This window comes from Juglans regia, chromosome 16 (assembly GCF_001411555.2).
Source record: "Juglans regia cultivar Chandler chromosome 16, Walnut 2.0, whole genome shotgun sequence".
NCBI classification, from domain to species: domain Eukaryota; kingdom Viridiplantae; phylum Streptophyta; class Magnoliopsida; order Fagales; family Juglandaceae; genus Juglans; species Juglans regia.
Genome location: NC_049916.1, coordinates 19031756 through 19049025, shown reverse-complemented (window position 1 = coordinate 19049025; position 17270 = coordinate 19031756). Strand labels below are relative to the sequence as shown.

General features: G+C 37.1%; 3 protein-coding genes across 3 annotated transcripts; 2 read left to right on the top strand and 1 right to left on the bottom strand.

Moving 5' to 3' along the window:
* Positions 1-338: 338 nt before the first annotated feature.
* On the top strand, positions 339-6125 carry LOC108989820 (exocyst complex component EXO84A). Its single transcript, XM_018963573.2, has 7 exons — positions 339-509; positions 1736-1833; positions 2469-3513; positions 3808-4326; positions 4742-4930; positions 5066-5202; positions 5624-6125. The coding sequence occupies exons 1-7, from the start codon at positions 339-341 to the stop codon at positions 5784-5786; spliced, it is 2322 nt and encodes a 773-aa protein (XP_018819118.1). The 3' UTR covers positions 5787-6125.
* Positions 6126-7834: 1709 nt separating this feature from the next.
* On the top strand, positions 7835-9979 carry LOC108989821 (probable inactive leucine-rich repeat receptor kinase XIAO). Its single transcript, XM_018963574.2, has one exon. It carries the CDS (start codon positions 7957-7959, stop codon positions 9892-9894), a length of 1938 nt encoding a protein of 645 aa, XP_018819119.1. The 5' UTR covers positions 7835-7956; the 3' UTR covers positions 9895-9979.
* Positions 9980-10206: 227 nt separating this feature from the next.
* On the bottom strand, positions 10207-16760 carry LOC108989822. Its single transcript, XM_018963575.2, has 9 exons — positions 16380-16760; positions 14198-14278; positions 13600-14088; positions 12782-12917; positions 12377-12539; positions 11895-12023; positions 11351-11545; positions 10688-10810; positions 10207-10539 (listed from the first exon to the last, which is right to left on the bottom strand). Exons 1-9 carry the CDS (start codon positions 16570-16572, stop codon positions 10441-10443), a joined length of 1608 nt encoding a protein of 535 aa, XP_018819120.1. The 5' UTR covers positions 16573-16760; the 3' UTR covers positions 10207-10440.
* Between the last annotated feature and the right edge of the window lie 510 nt (positions 16761-17270).

Genomic DNA, 17270 nt, shown 5'->3' with positions numbered 1-17270 from the left:
TCAAGTATATAAATAAAATCTTTCTATAATAATAGGCCGGAATAAAGTCAAACGAACCAAATCAACGAGTCTTACGTGTTTGTAGTGGCTGCTCATCACGTACGTGTACGTGCCGCAGATTTATCTCTTAGTTCAGAATTAATACAACTCGTTCCCCCTTGATCCGAATTTGTTATGACCTAAAAATATTGCAGCCAGATTTATTTATTAATTAAAATTTTCTCTCTCTCTCTCTGGCTTTTCATTTCGATCAAGACTCTACATATATATATATATATATATATATATATACACATTCTGGGTTTAATTAAACTTGAAGAAGGAAGCTTAGAGAAAGAATGGAATCCACATCAGTATCATCATCGCTTTCATTTTCCTCGAGTACTGTAGGAGATTCGGCAGAACTGGACGCGAATCTAACCCTCAGCGATAGGCTTAAGGTCTTCAAGACCTCTGGCTTCGATCCCGATGCCTATGTCACCTCCAAATGCCAGACCATGAATGAAAAGGTCTCTCTCTCTCTCTCTCCTTTTGATCAGAACAGGGAGTAATTAACTTGGTTTCTCCGTTAGTTTAAATATATTGCATATTAGGGTTCCTCAAACGCTTATTTTAATAATTATCCTATAAATTAAGAAAACAACCCTAGAGACATATATCTAAGAAAATCATAAATGAGAAATAATATTTGTTATCGTGGAGTTCACAAAGACTACATAATTCTTTTGAAAAAAATGAGTTAATATGATATCCACATTAAAAAAAATAAAAAAAAAATCAGAAAACAGCAAGTTCTTGTCCATATATGATAACCAGAAACCAGCTACAACAACGAGAGGTACACCATGGTAATTATTAAGTAGCAGTAGCTAGCATCAAACAAGGAACCGCTAAGTCATACTGAGAAGAGCAACGATAATGTAGCGGTACGTAAGAGCTCGACCCCTCACAACAGAAATAGGAAATTCTAACAAACACACAGAGAAATGCACACTATCCTTCCACAAATTAGAACAAAGTAGAATAGTTTTAGGAATGAAGAACCTTCTCGATCGGCAGGGGCGTCAGAAAATGAGTTTCGTGTTTTTGCAATTTTGGGAGGCTCATCGAGATCCTCCAGCATACGCGTGACTCCGCCCCTACTCCTAAAAGATTCACCAAGAATTTATTAGCCACCTTTTTTTTAGTTCTCACGCAAAACATAATACAAGCAGGAGCAAGACCACTGAACATACTCGTGACAGAATTTGTTTGCGTTTCCGAAAGTTCCAAAGAGATTAGTCAAATAATGACAGTAAAAACAAGCGGTACGTAATTTATGAGAAATATAGCAAGAAATTAAGGACTCTCGTATAGCTTTCATGTCTTTTGTGGGAAATGGATGGACACTGATTTCATGTTGGCAAGTCATGTCTAACACGCCTATTTTTCTACAGGTTTCATGTCTTTCCCGGCCAAAGAGATATTTTTGAAGCCCAGATGGATTTTCTACTATGCAATATATATATATATGATTTGTACCAGAATTTAAAACTTTTTTTATCCTTAATTAGTAGGTTTTAGTGAGCATGGTATAATAATATTGTGAAGGAATAGAAATAATTTGTTGTTCTTCCAATCGAGAATAGTCATGGGCATCAAGCAAATTATGGAATATAATATATAGAGTAGATAGTAATGTGGAAGGTTAATTATTATGGTGTTTTCACACGGTTAACAGTTCCACGTTTGACAGGAGATAAGGCACTTGTGCTCTTACCTTGTCGATCTGAAGAAGGCGTCTGCCGAGGAAATGCGTAGAAGTGTCTATGCTAATTATCCAGCCTTCATCCGGTGAGGATCATCCTTTCCATGAATTATCCGTTTTAAACGTTCTATATAATATTTAAAGACCTACTTGAACATTTAAATGTCGTTTAGACAGTCAGTTAAGATAAAAATTGAATAAAATAATATTATAATATTATTATTATTTTAAAATTTAAAAATGTTGAATTATTTATTATATTTTATATAAAAATTTAAAAAAAATTATGTAATAATGAAATAAGACAAGATAAAATATTTCTTATATCCAAGGAGAAGTACATCGTGTTGCCTGTTAATATGAGAGGAGTCCCGACATTTAGTACTTGTTGTGTCTATATATAATTAGTCTCCTAATTGCAGAAAATATTGGAACAAAATTATTAAACATCTTAATCCAAATTCCTAAAGGTATATATCTGAGTACTTTGAACTGCAAAAAGATCAAAATGAAGAGTTTGAAGTTTAAGAGTAACTCATAGGATCGAATTGTAGTAGGCATGCATATAATATCATGGCTACAGTTCTTAGAAAGATATATATCTCTACGTACCTTTCAAACGGCATGCTTCTAATTAAAAGTCATGATTTATTTCTCAAAGGATCCATGTACATTCATTCATGGTTGGTGAATATACTATCTGTATTGTTATCATTTGCAGCGTATCAAGGGAGATTTCAAATCTGGAGGGCCAGCTCCTCTCGATGAGAAATCTCCTGTCTACACAGGCTGCTCTTGTTCATGGTTTAGCTGAGGGAGTTCAAAAAGATTCCTTGTCTGCTGGTCCTGAAGATTCAACTGCAGAGGAAGTATTGTACGAGAATAAGGAACTTTCCAAGATAGAAAATTGGTTACTAGAATTTTTGGACACGCTTGAAGTCCTGTTGGCTGAGAGAAGAGTGGATGAATCGTTGGCAGCCTTGGAGGAAGCGGAAAGTATGGCAGAAGAAGCCAAAAAGAGGCAAACATTGAGCCAGACCAATCTGCTATCGCTGCAGAATGCCATCACCGAACAGAGACAAAAACTAGCCGAGCAACTTGAAGAGACAATCTGCCAACCTTCTACTCGTGGTTCTGTGCTTCGTTCAGCTGTTTTGGCCATGAAAAGACTTGGGGATGGCCCTCGTGCCCATACTTTGCTACTTAACTCTCACCACCGGAAATTGCAGTGTAATATGCAGAGTCTTCGTCCATCAAATGCTTCATATGGAGTAGCATATACAGTTATACTCTCCCAGCTTGTTTTTTCCACCATTGGACAAGCGGCAAGCGATTCATTGTCACTTTTTGGAGAGGATTCTGCATATGCTTCTGAGCTTGTAACTTGGGCTGTCAGAGAAGTTGAGGCTTTTGGTCTTCTTCTCAAGAGGCATGTTCTGGCCTCCTCAGCGGCTTCTGGGGGCTTTAGAGTTGCTGCCGAGTGTGTTCATGCATGCTTTGCTCACTGTTCTTTGTTAGAAGCTCGTGGATTGGCGCTTTCTCCTGTCCTGTTGAGACTCTTTAGGCCCTGCGTGGAACAGGCATTAAACACCAACTTAAAAAGAATTGAACAGAGCAGTGCTGCACTTGCTGCCGCGGATGATTGGTCGCTTGCGTTTCCAGCTGCTGGTATGCGTCTGGTCTCAACTACATCTCTTGGTAGTACTATGAATACATCCCAGCCAAAGCTTTCAGTCAGTGCTCAGAGATTCAATTTAATGGTCCAGGTGATTGTTCCTTGAAAGAAAGCCGCTTTATACGTTGTTAATCTTACCTCTTTCTATAATTTGAAGAGAGTGATAGACACAACATTGCAAACTTCATTACATTATATACTATTCGTAGGAAATATGAACCTCAATATTAAATACAGTAAGGTCTACATGCTATATATGTTTATTACTTTTCAAATTGTAAAAAGTATTTGGGTTTGAAAAACTGTAGTAAATCCAGTGTTTTCATTGCAAAATTATAGTTGCTGATTTATAAACATGAATAAATTTTTACAATGCTGGAATCAGGAATTTATCGAGGATGTGGAACCCCTTGAGAGCTTGCAGTTGGATGGTCCAGCGTTGGAAGGGGTTTTACAAGTTTTCAGCTCCTATGTCAACTTGTTAATAAATGCATTACCGAGCTCAATGGACGACGACGAGAACCATGAAGGTTTTGGGAAAAAAATAGTTAGGATGGCCGAGACTGAAGCCCAACAGATAGCGTTGCTAGCAAATGCATCGTTGCTAGCAGATGAGCTTATCCCGCGCGCTACCATGAAGCTTTTGCAGTTGCAGAAGACAAACAGAGTCGAGGAGCCCCCTAGAAAAGCTGCAGACAGGCAAAGCCGTCTTCCGGAGCAAAGGGAATGTAAGAGAAGGCTTCAGCGCTCCGTTGACCGCCTGCGAGACAGCTTCTGCCGACAGCACGCACTTGAAATAATCTTCACAGAAGATGGTGACACTAGTCTCGGTGCACATATGTACATAAATATGGATGGTGCTGCAAATCATGAGCCTGAATGGTTTCCGTCTCCAATTTTTCAGGTAATTGGTCTGAGTTTCGGAATTGTCGTATCTTATTTGAGATGTCATGTATTGCTTGCTTTTGGTTTGTCAGGTTATTGAGGATGACAAATTTTAAGATGAGCAATAACATTTCTCTCTTCAATATGAATGATTGCCGTCTGATTTAAGTACTTGCAGTTGGTCTGCATTGAATATGGAACCTATCATTCTAATTTGTATTAAGACAGTTTTTTTTTTCGAAAAATTTATGGGTCTAACTTATCTCATAAAACCGATTTTATAAGAGATGATTGTTTATTCCTTATAAACATGGCCAAGACCTTGTCCACTGGCAATGTAGGATTATTCCTAAACACTATGCATGCCTTGGGGTAGACCAAATCTATTTATCAAGATCCTATGAATTACCATTAACTCTATTAATTTCTATCAGGAACTTTTTGCGAAACTCTCACGGATGGCAGGCATTGCAACAGATATGTTTGTGGGAAGGGAAAGGTTTGCTACTGTTCTATTAATGAGACTCACAGAGACTGTGGTCCTTTGGCTTTCTGATGACCAAACGTTTTGGGGAGAGATAGAGGAGGGGCCAAAGCCTTTAGGTCCTCTTGGCCTTCAACAGGTACATTTTCACAAGCCCAGCCCCTCTCCCCACAACCAAAGAACAACAATCCCTACTTATTATCTCTCGTTTGTAATTTATTTCTTGTAAGCAAATGATATCTTATGCATTAATTATTGTTTAATTTCTTTGCAGTTGTATTTGGATATGGAGTTTGTGATACTATTTACGTCCCAAGGCCGCTACTTATCTCGCCATCTGCATCAAGTTATCAAGAACATTATATCCAGAGCTATAGATGCAGTTGCTGCCACTGGTTTGGATCCTTACAGGTACATCTAATTGGGAGAACAAGGACAATGTGCCAAAAGTATAATAAATGAGAGAGAAAAAAGTGTTGAAGTTCTTTAGACTATGGAAAGAATATTGAACCTAGCCTGGTTTTCTTGCTTGATTTTGGCATATAATTAAGCTAGGAGCAATGCTACATGCAGTCGTGGAGTGCGCAAACGCCGTGCAGTCGCTTTGAAAAAGAATGGCGTCCACTATTAAAAAATTAATTTTTTTTATGTAGGTCCCGTATTTTTTCACTTTTTTCAAAGTGATTGCGCGGCGCTTACGCACTCACGGCTACAACTATCATTTCTCTTGACTAGATACCTGCTTATCTTCTAAATCATCATGTATAAATGTCCTGATTAATTAAGTAGATCTTAATCATCTCTCATATACCTTGTTAAACTTTTTTCACAGTGTCTTGCCAGAGGATGACTGGTTTGCTGAAGTTGCTCAAATAGCAATACAAATTTTGACTGGGAAAGCCAGCTTTGGTAATGTAGATCGAGATGTGACAAGCCCCACAGCATCTGTATCAGGAAAGTCTATATCATCAGTTTTATCTCATGGGAGTAACTAGAGACTCTTGGCCATTCAAAGGGCATTCGGGCTGGCCACCAGAAGAAAATGAGGTCCTCTCCGTTTAGTGTAAAATATGATATATTTTAGTCATTCACATTATGTTGATAAGTGATATTCTTGCTTAAAATGGAGTACTGGATCCTAATCCATTCTGAAATCTAGCCTCTCATGTCACTCTGCCTTGTGATTTAATTACTGAGTTGCCTATGATCTCTGAGACTCCCTCCTTTTTAAGGTGTATCTAATATAGAATAAATGCATCTGATGTGTACTGGAATCAAGTCATTGGAGAGATCAGGATCCACTTCTAAGTGAAGAAATAAGTCCATCTTTCCAATTATTTTACATGCTCTGATTATTCTATCTTTCTGTTGTCCAGCATCGTTAGTTTGATCATCTCTACTAAATTTTTGCTCAGCCATGTTACCAATTACCAGCTCAAGTTACTTCAGTAAAAACAAAATGAATTCCAGATCGCTAAGCATTTGTATTTCCTAGCTGTCGAGAAAAAAGAATTGCTGGTTGTTCCTTGTGGCATTTTATTATAGAACAACTTGCCTGGCTGGGGAATAATACTGGACATATAATACACAGCCTAGCCTTTTTTTTTATGAGTTAAAATGGGTAGGAAGGAATAACTGTAGGTTACCTCCATATTTGGGCGTATGTGACCATAGCAGCGTCCTACTTGCTAGGAACTAGACAGGAGTGGCCAAGATAGTAGAAATCGCAGGCACTTAACTCCGTTTGGATTGAGAAGTGATCTAAACTCATCACATCTCATCATTACAACTTTCTTAAATTTTCACATAAAAATATAATAAACAATTCAACTTTTTCAAATTTCAAAATAATAATAATATTAAAAAATAATATTTTATTACATTCATCTAAAATCATCTCATCTCTCAATCCAAACGGGAAAGTTGAGTTTTTGCCATAGTAGAGATTCCAACCCAACTAAGGAATTCAATGAATCTTTAGATGCCTAATACTATTAGTCTAAGATAAATCCGTATTCCGATTCAAAACCCAGTAATCTAGTACATACCAAAGACTATGGAGCCACCACCCTTGATGGTAATCACAACCTAGCCCTTGGTTCTGGATTTTATAGTCCATTGCGGCTGATTCTCTACATCAATGTCTCTGGAAGGTGTACTGCCTTGTCTCTCCATTCAAGTGATATGTAGAATAGAATAATGTTGGCAAAACTGATTATTTGGATCTTCTATGTACCGAACACGTTACCAGTGCAGAAATAAAAACCCATAAAGTTCGATGCATGAAGACATTCTTGGATTTTTCTTCCGGTAGCATCCAAGGCTGGTTTGAGCTGCACCAGCCGACTATTTTAAATTTTCACACCAAATTTATGTAGAGAAAACAAAAAGATGGCAATGGACACACCTTAACATTTATATTTTTATCATGATGTGCATGGAAAGCGGGCGCTTTTTCAGCATAAACAACGCTGATAACTGCAAGATCCTTCTTGAAATTCAAAAAAAAACACAAAACAGACGTCTGTCTGTCCTTGGATTGCCATAAAAAAAGAAAAGGAACCCTCTGGTGTCCGATGATAGAAGTTTTACAAGTACATCAAGTTCTAAATCAGTAGTATTATTATACTGTTATAGGAACGTGGAATTTGTCAAACTGGATTTTTAAGGGCGATGACCATGTGATTTTATTGTTGCTTTTGCATTGAATTAGCTGGATGCTGTCAGTAGACTGATTTTGGGGTGTAAAAATTAGAGCCTAACCTTCTCGGAAAGGGAGATTTGGATCCTCTTAAAATTACAGAAGAGCCGAGGATTTGTTTAATCATTTTAGAACTATTGGGGGGAGTGATTTCTGCTACTATGTTCCAAATATGCTAGTCTTTGATCGTTATGGCTCCTTTTAATAATAACCAAGGACAACATGATTAAGACACAAAGATGCTTTTTCAGCAATGCAAACTGTAAAGGAAAAAAGAGAGTTTTAAAAAGAAAAGGCAATATAGTGAGTGATCTTTGACCCACTGTTGTCTTCTTTCTTGGCTTTAAGTCCCTACAGTGGATTTCAAGTAAATCCAACTCATTTTCTAAATTCCTGTTGAAATCAGATAAATACAAGGGAGAAAACCTTGAAGAGCAGCTTATTCATCCATATGTTTGGACAAGATGTCCCCTCGGTTGCTATGGGTTGTCTTTGTGCTGATTAGTATTGCAGCATTTGTGGAAGGAAACGGAAGTATTGGTGAACGATGTAGCCCCAATGACCTGAGAGGTCTAAACAGTTTCAAGGCTGGAATTCAAATGGACACATCTGGGCGACTAGTGAGGTGGGTTGGTGACAGCTGCTGCAAGTGGGAAGGTATTGTCTGTGATAATAAAACCGGCAGAGTAACAGAACTCCATCTTCCAGGATTCATTTCCAGTGATGAATTCTTATTCCAGTCCCAGATGAAAGGCTGCTTATCTCCTTCAATAACACTTCTCACATCTCTTGAAGTCATTGATCTTGGTGGACTAACTGGTCTTACAGGAAATATCCCACCATCGATCGGTTTTCACATCCCAAAGCTCCGAAAGCTCTACCTCTATGGCAACAATCTAACTGGTGCTATACCAGAGAGCATTGGTAAGCTGTCAAAACTTGAAGAACTTGTCCTCCATGAAAATAGATTATCCGAGTCCCTCCCTCCATGCCTAGGAAGGCTAACAAATCTGAGAATTCTGCTTCTATATTCGAACCAGTTTTTTGGGATTATACCTGATTCATTCACAAATTTGACAAATTTGGTGAAGTTAGATCTTCATGGCAATTCACTGACTGGTCAAATTCCCGATAGAGTTGGTCAGTTGCAGGTTTTGGAAGGGCTAGATCTTTCCGACAATCTCTTAAGTGGGAAAATCCCCTCGTCATTAACTAACTTAACTGCCATTTCAGTTATGTACTTAGACACCAACTATCTCGAGGGAGCAATCCCATTTCCATCAAGTTCTGGCGAAATGCCTTCTCTTGGCTTTCTAAGGCTGCATAATAATCGTCTAACTGGAAATATACCTCCCAGCTTTGGATTTCTGGTCTCCCTCCAAAGAGTTTCTCTGGCAAATAACAACCTAGGTGGATCCATTCCCCCTACTTTGGGGAACTTAATAGCTTTGACAGAGCTATATCTTGGTGGCAACCGGGTATCTGGCCAAATACCAAAATCAATTAGTGAACTTTCTCGGCTTATTGTCTTAAATATTTCTCATAATTTGATTCAAGGACCATTGCCCCATGAGATGTCATCCCTCCAAAATCTTCAAATACTTGATCTTTCCTTCAACCATATAAACCTCTCCACCATCCCACAGTGGCTGGCAGAATTGCCATCTCTTTCTCAAATCTTCTTGGCAGGATGTGGAATCCAAGGAAAAATCCCCGAGTTCTTGCAGACAACTCCGAGTCCGATTCAGGAACTGGATTTATCAGCCAACCATCTCACCGGAACCATTCCAGCATGGCTTGGGAGTCTCAGTCAGCTCTACCTATTGAACCTTTCCAGGAACTCACTTGTGTCAAATATCCCTGACTCAATTACACGCTTGCATGATTTGGGTGTGCTTGATCTCCACTCAAATAATCTAACAGGCACCATAAACCAGGTTTTCGATATAGGACAGAGGTTTCCTGATGGATCACTCACATACATTGATCTTTCAGATAACAGCTTCACGGGTGGAATTGAGCAGATCGGTACAGGAACACAGTGTGGGATTCAGTTTCTTAATTTATCACATAACTATTTGGTTGGCAGATTACCAAGTACCATAGATAGACTGGCATCCATGCGAAGTTTGGATTTGAGCTACAACATGCTGAGTTCCGACTTGCCAGAGGCTCTAGCAGATGTAAGCTTGTTAGAAACGCTGAAGCTGCAGGAAAATCGCTTCGCTGGTAAAATACCATATGGGTTTTTAAAGTTGAGGAAGCTCAAAGACTTGGATTTATCACATAATCTACTGGTGGGAGAAATTCCCGAGGGTAAACCTCTGATTGACTTTCCTGAAAGCTCCTACTCTGGAAACAGAGGTTTATGTGGGAAGCCTCTTGCTCCCTGTAAGCTGTGAGGTTTGATTTGGATGCTTGGAAACTCAAAATGTAGACAACATGTCATTGTTTCTCAAACTGATTCTAAATATACTCTTTCATTTCAGACAACTCTTTGGATGTTTTTGTTCTTTCACTAAATGACCAAGGACCGGGATAAATGTAAACCCAAGTTATGCACACCGGTACTGCATCAGGAAAAACTAATGATTTTGCACTTCAAAAATACTAATATTCCTCAGTTTCAACATGCCAAAAGAGAAAATCTACTCAAATCGGAAACATTGGCATTTGCGTAATCTTAAAAGAACATAATTTTATCATGCTATATACGACGCTCTCACCGCACTGCACGTTAATTGATATAAAACATCTTCCAATTTGCCATTTGGGAAAATTGTTATGTATGTAATTCATTCACAGTTGTTGCCTTAATTTTCTGCAGATGCAAGAGAATATACAAGTGCACACAACATCCAGCAGAAATTGCTCAGAAATTAACCTTCGTTAACTATTAACTGTAAGCCTTACACTGTTAAAAGTAATTGGTGGGAACTATAAAGGGGCTATTGATCAATCCCCAGTTGCTGGTAATTCATGTAGTTGATTCCATTTAGCCGTATACAACATAAGACTTGCTCTGGCAACTCTTCAGCTTTGTTTCCCTGTTTTATAATTCATAGATACGTATGGATGAATACAGCTTCTAAAAAGCCAGTTTCAAAGCTAGAATAACATTATTAAAATGTATATATATATATATATATTTTTCAGCAGGAAAAATCCATGACAGAGAAAAAAGAAATGACTGGCCTGAATTGTGAGGCCAACATCCAGGATGCAAAGCTTTAGTCTGTCTAGGAATGCCTCAAATCCTTTCCTTGAGATATAACTGAATCTGTGCATATCTATATCGATCTCTAAGTAATTTTCTCCCTATAACCAAAGAAGCAAAACATAGAGAAGCTATATGTCAGTATTATTAATCTTCAATTATCCGATATCATTTTGATTCTCTCAAACAGATTTTTGACAGAAAACACTCCAAACATATAACAAATTGAATAGTATGACATGTATTGAAGAACAAAATCTGACATACTCAAGAACTGGACTCCTTTTAATCATTAGGTAGATTTTTTCAAAACCAAAACTAGATCTCAGCATTCTCAGAAATATATTTTCCACAACTAGATCTGAATCTTCTAGGTAGAGATGTTTGGTGATGTGAACTTATATAAGATCAGGGGCATTATGTCACCTGGGGGCCCTTTTTTTAAGCTCTATATCCTTTCATTATCCAAGGAAAAATCTTAGCAATTGCAAGCCAAAACTGCAGATACATTTATTGATTCTGGAGCCTGCTTTAGATAATTTCAAGCTCTGCTAAAAGGGAAAAAGTTAACCGATTTAAAACAGAATTAAGGAAGAAAGCACTCGCTATTGACTGCCATAGCTGGTTGGATGCTAACTTACCACGTAGAACTCATGTTGAGGACGTGAAAGAACAGGTTTTTCATTGTAAGCTTGCATAATTGTACGCTCTGGTGCACTCAAATGAAGATCTTCCATGTTTACAACACGACCTAATATCTTCAGCCTTTCCCGAAAGTGTACATTTGTGTCTAGAGGAAAACCTTTGACCCTTTCAACTTCATCATCTATTAACCTCTGCTTCAAAAAACAAGGATGTGAAATGAAGGAATCATAAATAATGACACAGATTTCCTTTTATTATAAGTACATGAAATATGATTTGAACATAAAACAGGAAAGATATGCTTTCGGACAGAAAAGAACGACTGGAAAATTGCAATGTGCCTTTTTTTCTTAATAAGCAAACTGACAGTGTGCCTTAAATTAACAGATTACTTTATGAAATTTGGGAACAGTACTCTACAAGAAAATAGATTATTGTGAAAATCGGAGTTTATTTTTTCTCATTACAAGAAACAACAAGACTAGAAAGCAAAGTTAACTTATGCTCCATTTTTTTCTAGTAACAGATGCTCCAACGTACTCTGATATTTTCTCGAAAATTGGATGGAAGCTCCTTGGAGTAACTGTCAGAAAGTTTAAAGTACAAAACAAAACTCATTCCCTCTCCATCAGTTTCACCCTGAAACAGTGTGGCAGGGTACAATGGAACCTGTAAAATCCAAAAAGGCCAGTATCAGAATATATGAAAATAATAATAATTAAAAAACAAATAAATAAACAAGATGTACAAGCAAAAACGACTCTTTAAGGGTGAGATTGCTTTCAGAAACTAAAAATTCTTGTTTCTTTGAAAATTTGTTCAACCACAACTGAAAAAATAAATAATTAGTTTGTCTAACTCTTGAAGCACAAGCTGGACAGCCTGCAAAGTGCAAAGACTGGTGAAGATCATATTTATAACATCTTCAGGCTCTAGCCCCCTAAAATGGATAAAAGGGGACGCAAACACATATTGGCATGCTCACAACATAAAGACAAGTGATGAGTAGAAAGAAGCTATACCTGTACATTTACAATGAGGATAGGTGGGAGGTCTCCAGAAGAATTTATGACAGGGAGTTCCACGAAACGAGCTAAATGATCTATTTTCCGCTGAGATAAGAACACATCAACACCAAAGGGATAATATGCTGCATAATTAGGAGCAAAATCCTTCTTCTTGTCCCTGCCACATAAAAGCTCAATTTCCCAGTGAAATTGTTTGACAGACAGATTGCTCTATTAATGAGGGATCCAACTGATAAAAGTCTCTTGCTAAGGCACTGTGAAATTAACATTAAGTGCCTGCTTTCTTTAATACAATCACTAGGTCAATATGAAACATATCTATGCACTTATGTATGTGCATAAACATGCATATAATTTTGCACAAAGTCGCATATGTGAAACAAGTGATCAAAGTCTTACCTAAAATAATTCACAGCCCGAACTTTGAAAGTATCAGGCTCAATAGGTGACCAACTATCAAGCATTTTCTTTTCCATTGGGCAAAATGGTACTTGGGAACCTGCTTTTGGTCTTTGCAGAAGCATTCTTGAGGAAACTGGAATCATATAAAGAGAGAACAAGTGAGTCATTATACTTACAAATGTTTATGCTTCTTTCGGAAGGGCCAAAAATCCTTACAATGTGCTTCTACCGATCATGGCTATATATATATATATATATATATATATATATGCATATATGTATATGTGTTTATGCATGTAGATGCATGTATAACGAACTACTACCAACATCATTATGATTTATCAAGTGAAAGAAGGAATTGGAATGACAAAAAATCTGTTCAACGAAATAAAACTACTAAGAAAGTACAAAAAACTGCACCAATGACCTTTAGGCCAGTTGGTGCCTCCACCCACACTGAGTATAGGACAGTGTGGGACATCCGGAGAATCCAATCCCCATGGGCTGCATTCCCACAGTTGCCCAAAATTTTACCCAAGTTTGATGGAGGCACTCATCTTGGCCATTAGACATTGCTGTTTCTGCCAATAAGAGAACCGAAATCACTTTCAGAACCATACTTCCTACAGCTAACATGTGTCCATACTCGTATAACCATTGAAGACTAAGTATGTATGATAAACTGTACTCTAACAGAAAACGATAAACTTCACTTGCTCAATTTAAATTATATTCTCCCAATAAAGGGGGTATTTTGCATCTATGTTTGTATCTAAATGACATTAACTGTTGAAGTTGATCGCTTCGATACTCACATAGAGTGCCATCAGTATTTCCGTCCTTCCATTTGAAGGGAAGTTTCAAGGCACCCCTTTTTCTTGAACTTGGTGGACTAGAGCTCAATGAACTTCTCTTTTCAACAGAAGGAACGGTGGATGGAAGACAAGGTAAACAGTTGCTTGGGTGAATCCCACAGTTGTACAACATTCCTTCCTCCTTTCCAGGACTTCCATCCATAGATGAGGAGATTTCATTGTGGGACACAGGTTGGTTTGCTTCATTTAAAGTTGCATCACATTTGAATTCTGAATTACCATCACCTGTATTCAAGGCCTGAGCATTTGTTGTTCTAGAAAACTCATTAACAGAGTTGCGTAAAGAATTCCTCGTTGACAAATTCCCTGGTTTCAGCACATGACTGGTGGAGGAGGCTTGATTGACATTACAGTCTCCATGATTGGCATCTCTCAGTGATGAAATACTTGATCTGGATACACCGTCAAAGCTACTCAGAGATAAAACATCTGCAGATATCAGTGGTATGCAGAAGTCAACCATAAACATATCTCGCCTGTCATTAAGAGGATAAGGAAAGAGAACCTCATATGTAAAACCAATTATACAAAAGCATACCATCTGGAACACTTTGGTAATCTTCATCACAATCGGACTCAAAAATTGCTACTGAATCAAACCATGCCTCGTCAGTACTTCCTGCTCGAGAATTGCATAGAACAGAATCGGGGGAAATGATATGAGAAATTGCAGCGACGTAAAATTTGAAAATGAGATGCTTAAAAAAATTATGTAGCATATGTTGGAAACTAGGTTGTTCATAAGAAAAAAGAAAGGAGAAGAATAATAAAAATAACTACATTGAAAATTCTTACTTTATATGATGCCTAGAAAAAAAAAGAAACCAAGAGTTTTTTTCTCGGGAAGATCTAATAGGATTATGCTCCAATATCTTCCAAGTGACTGATGAAGTATTTTATTGGAGCAGTTGAACATCATACAATATATCAGCAGTAGTTGAACAGTCGGAAATGAGGAATGATTATACGAGAGATTTCCTTTTTTTATAAGTGATTATACGAGAGATTTCCAAGGACTAAAAGTAAATAATAATCATAAGATGGATCTGCAGGGACTATAACCCACCTATACAAGTGTCATAGGAAAAAATTTGGAAAAGAAAAAACAAAGAGTAGATTTGAGAGAAGATCCTGAACTAAGGTCTCCATGTAAGACTTAGCTTTGAACTTGAACTTCTTCAAATGGAACAACTCGTGTTATTGCAAATGTTTTTCATGTTCCCATAATGTTCCAGAGCCATTCAGAAAGATCTTTGCAAACCTAACCACAGCAAGCAATGCAAACGTTAAGTCCCTCGAGAAGCTCCACTTTTCTAAGTTATGCCCCTCATATTGCTTTCAAACTGCAAAACATTTCCATCCTCGGCTATTACATTGTCAAACAGCCAGCATTGACAGCTTTCTCTCCATAATCAGGAACCACTGTAGGTGTTTAGTAAATAGGACATTCACTCTCATGGCTATCCTCTATAAATATCTAAAATATCAGTAGTTCATCCGCTGCTTGCCCAAAACTATTGGTAACATCTCAATCCACAGTCTCCCATAACGGATAGCCATATTGTGCTATTTGATCCAGATTCATCAAACTTCAGATGCAAAAGGCCAGTTACAGCAGCCACATCTCACTACAAACATCAATACCCTCTGCAAAAGACTATTTCTGGTTCCTAGCACGTCAACTGAGTGCTGAGATGGACTCTCAAACCATGGTTTATTTTTATCTAACCAAAATGAACTTCAGATCCAAAAAACCAGTTTCCAAAGCCTGAAGCCATCTCTCAGAAGTTATATCTAATGATAGGCACTTCGTGATTAAAAAGACAATTCTTGGTGCTTAGAGCATCCTCATTGGTTTGGCCAAATCCATCTTCAAAATTTAGCCAATATCATACTTTTTTGCATTTGCCTATTCCATTTTAATGTTTGCTTGGAGTGAGAAATTAATATTTTAATGTTTGGTGAATCAATTGTAGTTCTCCATCTTTGGCCAACCATTGTAACAAAAATCTAAATTATTTTAGATTTTCCCAATTCAATATGAGATGTTTATGACATCAATTATGTAAATTTTAGCCAACCTTCTCATTTGGCTAAGCCAATGAGGATGCTCTTCGCACATCAACTAGCCCTGACATGGACTCTCAAACGGCCCTACTAAAATCAACTGGTTAGTAAGGCATATTTGCTAAAATCAGACTTCAATATGCCAATCTCCTGGTAAACGATAATCTAGGGAAACGTGATCTATTCTCTCCAGCTGTCAAGAAAAATTAAATTCATAAAATTTCCATCCGGATCAATGTTCAATTTAAAATTAAATCTAACCTCCTCCTAATTAACTTCATTCTCTTTAATTTCCAAATTAAACAGAAAGCAACTCGAAATTACTCGTGAACTTCGTGACCTTACAGATAATTTGCATGTAAAGAACAATGTAGATAACCAAGCTTATTTTGGAAAACTTTTGACTCACAACCCCACAAAAAATATATTGCTCTGTATGCAAAGCACAGCTAATGATTTACGTCCACTTCAAACCAGTTTCTTATCACCATCAAAAACCATCTAACACCGAAACCCCTCAAACAAGTCCGATAAGGAAATCCCATCAATAAATTCAACAAAAACAGAACTAACAATTCAGACAACCGTTTCATGTCTTCCATGAAAGATCACTAAAGCAAAAGAGAGAGAGAGAGAGAGAGAGAGAAACAGACCTTGGAAAGAGGGGTTGGCGCCAGAGAGATCGGATGTTGGGAGCCTATCAACCTTGTCCGATGATCCTTCGGACAACCGAGAAGGTACTCTCCGTTTCAGTACTCCAGCTCTCCGCCTCCTCCGGGTCTTGTTCTTGGACGACCTCATTCTCCCCCCCACGCACCCCTCAGGCGTGGATACGCACGCCCCCATGTCTCCCCTCTCGTATCAATCACCCCACTCCAGTGCAGCCGCCGCCGCCACCACCACCAACATGATATTCGCAAAAAAGAACTAAATAAACAACAATTTTAGAGAGAGATAGACAGAGACGCTGAATTATAGTGAGAGATAGAGTTGTGCCTAAGCAACCATTACCAAACACTTTGCTCAAAATATTTTATTTGAGCTCAGGAAAAAATAATTCCTACGTGCAATGCTTGCATTTGGATAGCGAAGTGTTTTTAAAGAAAAATGATAGTTGTATAGGTAAATGTATAAATGTAGTGTAATTATTTAAAATAAAATAAATAAATATAAAATTTATATAAAAAGATTATAACTTTTAAAAATAAAAATTTTTTTTTTTTAAATAACTGTACGATATTTATATATTCTATAATTATAAATAATATTATTTTAATAAAATAATAAATAATAATTTGTTATTCTATAAATATTATCAGTATTCAAACTATTCAAAAAATAATTTTCGCAATTCTCCAAAATTAAATAAATCGTGATAAATGTTATAAAAATAAATTCATAATATATTTTAATATAATATATAAAATTATAAAATAATTTTTATTATAAAATAAATATAATATATTATTATATTAATTTATAAATTTATAAATTTATTTGTTTTTATTAATTATATAACAATTGTCAATAATTATATATATGCA

Excerpts from the sequence above, each read along its gene's own strand:
- LOC108989820 (XM_018963573.2), top strand. The coding sequence starts at position 339 with ATGGAATCCACATCAGTATCATCATCGCTTTCATTTTCCTCGAGTACT. Across the intron at positions 510-1,735 it reads GCCAGACCATGAATGAAAAG|GAGATAAGGCACTTGTGCTC; the intron begins GTCTCTCTCTCT and ends CACGTTTGACAG. Across the intron at positions 4,327-4,741 it reads TTCCGTCTCCAATTTTTCAG|GAACTTTTTGCGAAACTCTC; the intron begins GTAATTGGTCTG and ends AATTTCTATCAG.
- LOC108989821 (XM_018963574.2), top strand. The coding sequence starts at position 7,957 with ATGTCCCCTCGGTTGCTATGGGTTGTCTTTGTGCTGATTAGTATTGCA.
- LOC108989822 (XM_018963575.2), bottom strand. The coding sequence starts at position 16,572 with ATGGGGGCGTGCGTATCCACGCCTGAGGGGTGCGTGGGGGGGAGAATG. Across the intron at positions 10,811-11,350 it reads CTCAACATGAGTTCTACGTG|GGAGAAAATTACTTAGAGAT; the intron begins GTAAGTTAGCAT and ends CTTTGGTTATAG. Across the intron at positions 10,540-10,687 it reads ATGTTGGCCTCACAATTCAG|GGAAACAAAGCTGAAGAGTT; the intron begins GCCAGTCATTTC and ends ATTATAAAACAG.